Source organism: Herpailurus yagouaroundi, unplaced genomic scaffold (genome assembly GCF_014898765.1).
Source record: "Herpailurus yagouaroundi ecotype Mexico unplaced genomic scaffold, PumYag 161, whole genome shotgun sequence".
Lineage (NCBI taxonomy): Eukaryota > Metazoa > Chordata > Mammalia > Carnivora > Felidae > Herpailurus > Herpailurus yagouaroundi.
In genome coordinates, this window is record NW_024412402.1 from 12917920 (window position 1) to 12927245 (window position 9326).

Consider the following 9326-nt stretch of genomic DNA (forward strand, 5'->3'; position numbering starts at 1 on the left):
GGGGGGGGGCAACTGCCTTCAGCCTCGTGATCCACCAATTTTGCCCTTATAAAATTATATATAGTAAGCAATCCCCCTTGTCAGCTGCTCATCTACTTGGCCCTGTAATGCCATGCTCTGTTAATCATCTCCTTAATTCTCTATGGATCAGGCCCCCCTTGGCTGCCACTCTGATCTGTTTGGTCATTATGAAGATTGTGGCTCCCTCGGCTTCAGGCAGCAGAGTGCTGCTACCCGGTCTCTATCGTTTCAGAGGCCCATCTTCTCCACTGGTATCAGGTAACCAAGTTCTATGACCCCCTCTCCTGCTCTCTGGCCTGCAGAGGGAAACCACCACCGAGTCTCTTAGTGACGCTGGTGCTTTCCTCACCAGCAGATTCCTGCTGGCTTTGGTGGAGGATGTGTCTGTCCTCTGGGCCTTCCCATGGAACATGGCCATTTAGTGGGTCTTCCAGTCTCTCGTAATATATCCGATCCAGCATGTTCACTTCCCTGAGCCTTTAATCCCTTCTACCATCTGCCACAGTAATTCAGGCATTTCAGCATCACTCAGTGTGGGCTCTCACTCTTTTCCAAGCTTCCAGGAGCTGCCCTAACAGTGAGTTTGCACCACTCCTTGGGGTCCTTGCATGTTAAGGCCTGTATCCTTAGAGAGTGCCCCCAAGTGCATGAACCTTCTCTTATTCCGTGTCATGGCCCAGTCTCCTTGACTGAGCGCCCTCGCAATCCAATCCCATGCCAGGATACGCCAGGATGCCTTGCAGCTCCTTTGGGGGTGGTCCCTTTCCTCCTTCATGAGGCCCGGTGAGCTGCCACTTGACCTTGATGATAGGCCTAGCAGTCAGGAGATGGGAACAGCTTCTGAAGGGGAGGGAATCCTCTCTACTGTCTTCCTGTGCTGGGAGAAATGTTAGCTCTTAATGAGGTGGAGTGGGATGTGTCTGAGGGCTCAAAAACTTTGAGAAATCCAGAGAGTCAAAATCTTTGGGGCTATCTACCAGATAATGCCATCACATATGCATACACACACATGTATATATGTATGTACCTATCTGTATGTATGGATATAGATGTGTATGTGTATGTATGTATATATAACGTTAAATATACATATAAGCTTTTTCCAATTAGGCCCTGATTTTGGCATAATAGAGCTGTCGGCTGAGCACGTGACGTAGTCTTTGTCAGCTCAACTAGGCTCTCCAGAGCAAAACTGCCCATTATAGAAGGCTTGCTTTCGGTGGAAAGTGCTGGACTCTTGTCCCATCACCTGCCCAGTCGCTGGCTGGGGGCCGCCCCAGGAAGAGCCTGCCCTCGGCTCCTACGCTGAGGCTGAGCCTGCAGGAGGTACCAGCTGGAGGCTGATGGCCAAGCACACTTCTCACTGCATCCTTCCCCACTGGTTCCAATCTGACCATCTCTGTCACAGAAACGGTACAGGCAACCTGAGACAATCAAGCAGACCAAAAACAGCACGTAAAGCCCCTTCCGCTTGTTTTCAGGGAATTGCATTTTCTGGGTGTGTTGGGGGCGTCTCGCCTCCTGCCTGAATGAAGCGCAGCACCTTCACAAAGCGCACGCGTCTTGAGTTACTAGCTCCAAGCCGCCCCCACGCCACCTTTGGTCTCAATCTTGTCAAAAATCTTTGCTCACTTCACGCCTTCAACAAAATAAGCCCTCCTGCCGACACGGCATAAAAAGGGATTTTTTGTCCTTGCCCCGTCTGTGACCACGGAGCGGACGCCCAGAGTACGCGCACGCACACACACGGACCGGCTTCCCGGCCCAACCGGTGATAAGCCAGGGCCAGCCTCTCCTCGAGCACTGGCACTAGCTGGCACCCAGATTCCCAACGTCATTCTGACTCACTTACGCCACCGTCTTGTATATCCGGTTATGCCCAGATGGCACATTGCCCGGGTCCTGCCTCAAGAAGGATGCATTTAATAGGGGTCAGAAGAGCTGAGATACAAATATCCTTGAGTGCGTGGAGAAAGAAAACCAAAGCAACTATTATGCCGCTGGCACTTTTTCAAATAGAGGCAACCATTTTGCTTTAAGACGTTTAGGTTGAGCATAGGAGTAAAGCCTTAATAAAGACTGGGCAAGGAGAACGCTTTTCTAGGAGGTCTTGGATTTGCGTTTAATCTTATTTTAAATCGACACCCCCAAGAGTTAGAGTTTCTGTTATATAGACGTGTGCCTCTCAGACGCAAATATTCCTTTGACACCTGTAAGTAAATCGATGTGGAAGACTCATAATAGTGGTGAGAGAGTTGGTTTCACGTGCAAAATGTACTAAATTATGTCCCAGCTTTGGGGGAAAATACTGAATAAAGTAGACTGAAAACATTCCCCAAGAGCTCCCATTCATTTTAGGACAACTTGCTCAACTGGAATTATGTTTTTCTGTACAGTGGGGCATTTAAATGTCTGGTCAGAGAGAAATTGGGAGGAATTTTGAAATATTTTGACCGACTTTATGCCTCAGGCAACTTTTCCCATTCTGCATCGAATGTAGTGTGTTTTTACTTTGCTCACAATGCCTTTTAAATTATTTGCTTTACTGCACATTTTTGTCCGGAGGGATCGGTCCCTCCCCTCTCTTCCTCCGAGGACCCTCAGCAGGCCTCAGGGGAAGTTTTCAGGACATGGTGTGGTTTTGCCCTGGTGAAAAGGGATGGTTTGCACTGCTTACCTCCTTTGGTTTTGTGAGGAAAGCGCCCTGGCCCATGAAGCTGTGCAGCGGCATATCAGGGAGAAAAGGGAAGGAATAAAAACCTAGAAAAGTTTGAGAAAGTTCCTTTAAATACTTCATGCATGCCTGCAGGGGGTGGGGGGTGGGGAGAGGGGTAGAAAAACAGAGTAGGGCCTATCTGTGGCAACTGGGGTGGGGGGAAGACTTTAGTAGAAAACCAACTTCATTTAAACGTTAGAGGCAGCAGCTTTGTTTGGAGTTTTAATCCCATGCTGGTGGATGCTAATTCTGTAACATTATACAGTTGCCTTTTTTTTGGGTACAAAGGTGGAAGGGGGGTTTTCTTTTGTGTTTTTCAGTGCAAAGTGATTCTGATCAGAAAGGACCAAGGTTTCAGCTCCTACCTGACATTTCCATCTGAATCTTTTTTTTTTTTTTTAAGAGGGGGAAAGAAAGGTCTAGTTTTTCAGGAAAAGAACCTCTCTGCGCAATCCTGAAACTGATCTTTAGATTTGCTTTTCCTTAATCAATAGAAAAAACCTTTGATTGCAACTCAACACTTATCTGACTCTAACACAGGACTAACTGAATTTTTGGTTTTACGAGGAGGGGATTCAGACATCATTTCAGGAATCAGAAATAATCGGCAGCAAGTAGGGGAGAACTGACATGAATTCTTGTCTTACTAATTTTTGCCTGGTTTCCCAAGATCTGGCTTAATATTTCTGACAGTTCCTCCAGTCTCTACAGAACAGGTTAGTGACATTTTTCATAAATACAAATACTTAAAAATGAATCCTCCTTACTGCTCTCTGAACTGTTTCCCTAAAGGCTCAAGTCTTAAACTCGCATGGCAGCTCCCTCTGCTAAAGCCTCGTGTGATCTCTGTTAGTCTTACTACCATTTTCAGCAAACGGACTAATATTTATTGTGTGCTTGAGACTTCAATGTATATACCTGACATTGAAGATTTACAATAAAACTCTCCCAGGGTAAATTCACTGATTTTCCATGAAAATGTGGCTGAAAAATTGCAGTAGTTTCCAATAATAAGAGGAGGGTTTTTTTCAGTTTTTGAGAATTCTATCGGAGCAGACTGCAGGGTCTACCTGTGTACTTGGTTCTCAAGCAGGTATATGCGTAACTTGGATCTTTGCATTCTGTGTGCGCATCTCAGCTTTGTGGAGCGGCACAGACCATCCACGCTCCTCACGGAGGACAAAGCCGCCAGTTCAATGATTGTAACTAAGATGCAAACAAGTTCACTTTTGTGATGTTCCTGCTTTAATTAATTTGCTGGAACTAATTACTTGCTTGCTACGTACTGGATTCTATTTTTATTGTAATGCCAAGGAGCAATCCTGGCATGGTTCCTCTCTATTACCAACGTGTCTGTCGTTCCTTTCACTAAGGAAAGTCAGTGGACAGAGTCTTCTATTGCCTGTGAATCTGGTCCGTACTTCAAAATGATGGATTGGCTCTGTCCTAGAGGGAAGGCGATGCCAAAACTCTAAATCCTCCTCTCCTACCTGCAGAAATACATTGTGCTTTAATCAACTTTTTATTTGCCCCTGATCAAAAGTTATTTTAAAAATGAGGAGAGCCAGGTCTCACAGAGGACGGATGCTTGTTCTAGAGACACAACGCAGGACCTGCCTCTTTAGAGTCTGGTCCTATTTCTCGTCCTTGGTAGCTACAGCATAGACGCCTTTCCTTTACTCCTTGCCACCTTCATTGATTCCATAGAATTTCCTGCAATTTGAATGATCTTATTGTACTTACAAACTGGCATCTCATGGGGGAGTCTAATTTGTTCGTGAAGCGTTGAACTCGGGAGGACCTGCCAGCGTTCAGGGAATTTCAACCTGATGCAGAACTGTTGATGTTGTTATGTGAATTTGTTCTATGATGGTTGTGATGTGGCTTGGGATTTGCTACCAAACACACCTGGTGTTCTATTTACTCTGGCAAGCTGGGGATTTTTTTTTTCTTTTTCTTTTTAAAATTCCAGGATGAATTATTCATCATTACTTAGAATTTGGGTCTCTTTCATCTTCGCACTTGTACAGCAGCAAGGTGAGTACTCCAGAATTCCATAAAGCTCTTGATTAGCATGCTCTTGAATTTATAAAGAGATACTTTTGTTGGAACTGTAATCGTCAGGGCAGGTGGACATGTGTCTACAGATACAGCAAGAAAAATGTAAATCACACTCCGTGGTCAAGGGCAAACTTCATTAACTTTGAATGGTGTTCACTTCGATTCTTACTTTTTCTTATTTAACTTCAAACACAATTTATATATGCCAGGTTGCCCCATGTTAATGGAGTCGATCTTTAAAATAATGCAAATAATTTTCATTAAAAGTATATGGTATAAGTTCATGTGCACCCCATGCCTGATGATTGATTCCAATGAGGGCATTTAACCAGTGGCTTAAGTTTTAAAGGGTATTTTATTTTTTATTTTATTTTATTTTTTTAATTATTTTTTAAACATTTTTTTTTCAACGTTTATTTATTTTTGGGACAGAGAGAGACAGAGCATGAACGGGGGAGGGGCAGAGAGAGAGGGAGACACAGAATTGGAAACAGGCTCCAGGCTCTGAGCCATCAGCCCAGAGCCTGACGCGGGGCTCGAACTCGGGGACCGCGAGATCGTGACCTGGCTGAAGTCGGACGCTTAACCGACTGCGCCACCCAGGCGCCCCTTAAAGGGTATTTTAAAAATATACTTGTTTTAGCCCAAATCAGGAATTCCCAGTGGCATTTATGTCTTTGACTTGTATATTCGTGGCCTTGTACAATGGCAAGAAAACCTAAAACTTGCAGTGAAATGTGAAAATTATTCTCCTCAGTGATTTCATCTTCTCTGGGTAGCATCGCCCTGGGTAGGTGAGAGACTACATACATTTCTTTCTACTGTTTTTGTATTTTAGAGAAGAAAGATGGGGAAATCTATACAGATTTGAAACTTTTATGACTAAAATTCTAAAGCATCTTTCTTGGTTTTGTTTGTTGGGTTCAGCTGATACATGCTTACAAGTCTGAGTAAACAGATCTACACTGCGTGTATAACCCTAACATTTTTTTGCTACAGGTGGGTAACTTTAAACAGTGATAATATGCAAACTATAGTGTGAAACCCCACAGTAATGAGAGTCCTATGGACCCTAGCCTCCTACACCTGCTCTAAGAAAGTTGTGTTTTATTTGGTGAGAAAAAAAAGTTCTGGGAGCGTAGTTATATATTTATTGTGAAATTCTCAGCCTAAAGCCGGCATGGGTAGGCATCATCTTTTCTTTTGTTAAATCTGTTGTTAATGATAGGCCATGCTGTTCACAAGTTGTATTTTTTTAGAATAGTGATGGCTTTGAAGGTGGAAACTACTATAGTTTCAACCTACTTCCCTTTATTAAGCATCTTTCTCATTCAACAAGTATTTATCAAGTACTGACAATATTTGGTATCTTTATTATTTGTATTCTTAAAATGGAAAAATTTGAACGATTCATTCTCTCCTGTTTAAAATCATGAACTGGGGGCGCCTGGGTGGCGCAGTCGGTTAGGCGTCCGACTTCAGCCAGGTCACGATCTCGCGGTCTGTGAGTTCGAGCCCCGCGTCAGGCTCTGGGCTGATGGCTCAGAGCCTGGAGCCTGTTTCCGATTCTGAGTCTCCCTCTCTCTCTGCCCCTCCCCCGTTCATGCTCTGTCTCTCTCTGTCCCAAAAATAAATAAACGTTGAAAAAAAAAAAACTTTAAAATCATGAACTGGTTAGGTTCACTCATGAAGAGAAGAATCTTGCAAATTTGCCTCACCTTTAGAGCAAGGAAAGAAGTTAGAGATAGCTTCCATGACCACACTTTCCTGTGTCCTCCCTGAGAGGTATGGACTTTCCTTTTCCTAGAGAGACTGGCCAAGGCTTCCCAGAATCTGAATTAATCCTTTCATTAAAATGATTACAATTCAGCATGAATTTCAGCCGTTACTCATACTCGGGCACGACTCCTAAAATGTCCCCTATGAAAGATAAATCCATGACATGGTTTGATTTGTTATTATTAATTTAAGAAAGTGCATCACCCTTCAAATTTAATAAGTGTCTATGTATAACGCTATGATAGGGATTATAAAGAGACTTTTTTAAAAAAAGGACCTACCTTCTAGGAATTTGGAATTTGTTACGTGTGTGAAGACGAATTTTAAAGAGCCCTTGTTTGCCTGCTGACTGTGGCATTAAATAAAGAACGTCGGCTGCGCTCCTGATTACACCAGCTACAGCCCTCCTTAACGGTCCGATCTGGTTGGCTTCCTGGAGACTTCCGGGGCTCGGGGAACAATGCTCGTGCACTAATGACTGGGCTAGTTTCCCTGTTCTCCTCTGATGTTAGCCATTGGAAACAGATTAGCTCTCTGACCAGACAGATCTCTCATTCCCTGCTCCAGGAAGAGAGAAGCTGGCACTTGGCCAGGCCCTGCTGTAGTCCTTTCTGGTCACTGTGCGTTCTCCCTTACATGAGCTGTCGTATCCTCACTAAAAAGCTCCCGAAGGAGCAGGACGGTCCTTGGCCAGCTGCTCGCCAGCCTATCAGCACCATCAGCACAGAGCAGGGACTTTCTCAAGGAGAGGACCTCGCCTGAGATTGGGGTGTTGCAAGCAGGTAGCTCAAGATCCATGGCCAGAAGCCCCAAATGGATTTGCCACTGGCCGTGAAAATTAACAATTAAAAAAAGGAAGAAAAGGTGATACTCTATGGTTCTGTTTTCATTCAAGACAAGAAAGGACGGAGGCAGAGAAAAGATACACCCCCAAACGTAGATTATTTCATAGATGCCATTGGACCTGATCATCAGTAACACAGACCTTGGGGAAATGGTCTGATTTCTCGTGCTGAACCAGGCCACCTTTGCAAGAGTTTGGAAAAGACACTTCTGAGACATAAGCCAGGTTGCCAGGATGGGGGGTGATGTGGTTTACCAGAGGCGAGCTGTGTGTTCGTGCGATGACCCTCACCTTTGACCGGGCTGATGAGTAAGAGCCCTGTGCCTCCTCTCCAAAGAGTTCTCGGGGCCCAGCCTCCCTCGTCCCAGAGGCTCCCACGTCTGTCTTTCGTCAATAGGAACTGGGCAGAGAGCCCTCTCGCAGGGCCTGGGCTCAATGGAGGTCATTTGCGGGCCAGTTACTACAAACCTTCTCCTCCCACTTTTGTCCTGGCTCCAACTGTTGCTTATTTCCGTCTGGGATCTGGTATCTTCTACCGTGCAGGAGGAGGAGGGGACTCCTTTCAGGAAAAGACATGATAGCGGCATTCTTAAGCCAGGAGGGAGGTTCATAGCCATAGGCCACCGTCCCTCAGCTTGCCTTCCGGTCAAGGATGAAGCTATCCTACGCCCTGCCGGACGGAGAACCCCCGTCTCAGTGCTCTGAGAGCTCCAGGCAGGGGTGATTTCACAGCCCTCCAGTTTTAACCGTTGCTCTCTCCAGAACGTATGGAAGCACAGAAACAAAGCAGGAAGTGATTTCTCCTAAGGAGAAATGGCATCGCTCCCATATTTTCCTTTCCAGAGGCAGAAGACAATGCGTTGTGTACAGCTTAGGTTTAGGATAAACGAAAAGGCAGTCTGACTTGCATTTAGTTTGTAAGGCTCACTGAAAGAAGCTGGCTTTGGTGGGTGGGAGGGAAGCAGCTTGCCAAGCGAAGAGGGCCCTGCCATCTAGCTCACCACCGTCTCTCTCGACAGCTCAGCCCAGGGAGCTCATGTATCCATTTTGGCAGAATGACACAAAAACCCCGAAAGTAGACGACGGAAGCTCATCCGAGATTAAGCTGGCCATCCCCGTTTTCTTCTTTGGCGTTCCTTACCGCACCGTCTACGTAAGTGGAGGAGAGCCGGGCTCTGCTCTTTGTTTATCATTAAGGAAAACATTTTAAACACCTTCGTCCAGGGCTCCAGGAACGGAAGATTTATTGCCAGCCGGAACGACAAGTTCTGAGATTTCATGAGCTGATAGGTTTTATGATTAAGAAAGTCAAAGGTATATGTAATGGCTAATGTTCATAGTAGAGGAGTATACAGGGCCATAAATTGCTTTTGTGGGTGATTAAACACAGAAGTGAAGCAGAGGCCCCGATGCCATGAACATTATTTCTGCTACGCGACAAGATAAAAAGATACAATGAACCACAATAGGAGCAATATCATTTTTCTTTCCCTTCTGGGGGTGTGAAAAGTTTAGGCATCTGCTGTTCTTTAGCTTCCTACCAATTTGGAACAGAGCCAGAGCATCGTAGAGGGATAATCAGCTATTATATGTAAGTTGTTTGCAGAACTGGCCGTCTTTGTTGGGTCTGAGCTATGCCATGGGGTCCCATTTTCAAACCTGCATGAAGAAATGGTACCATTTGTGTCAGAGTTCTCCTGGGCACCTGTGTTCTCAGGTTATTATTTTTTTTTTTTTAGGTCTTTGAGTTTGTTGCTAGTGAATGGTGGCACACTGAGAAGGTTCAGAGAAACTGAACCTGTCTCTATCTTTGGCCTTAAAGCATGGGGTGAGGTGTATGTAGATTCTATCACATTCTATTCTATTCTATTCTATTCTATTCTATTCTATTCTATTCTATTCTAT

General features: G+C 44.9%; 1 protein-coding gene across 1 annotated transcript in view; it reads left to right on the forward strand.

The window, feature by feature from the left end:
- The window catches only part of LOC121035538 (tubulin-specific chaperone cofactor E-like protein), a 166852-nt gene that overhangs the window by 88641 nt on the left and 68885 nt on the right, over nucleotides 1–9326 (forward strand). Inside the window, exons 9-10 of the mRNA XM_040483339.1 lie at nucleotides 4710–4774; nucleotides 8441–8574. Of these exons, the coding sequence (XP_040339273.1) occupies nucleotides 4710–4774; nucleotides 8441–8574 (199 nt within the window). The remainder of the gene's footprint in view (nucleotides 1–4709; nucleotides 4775–8440; nucleotides 8575–9326) is intronic.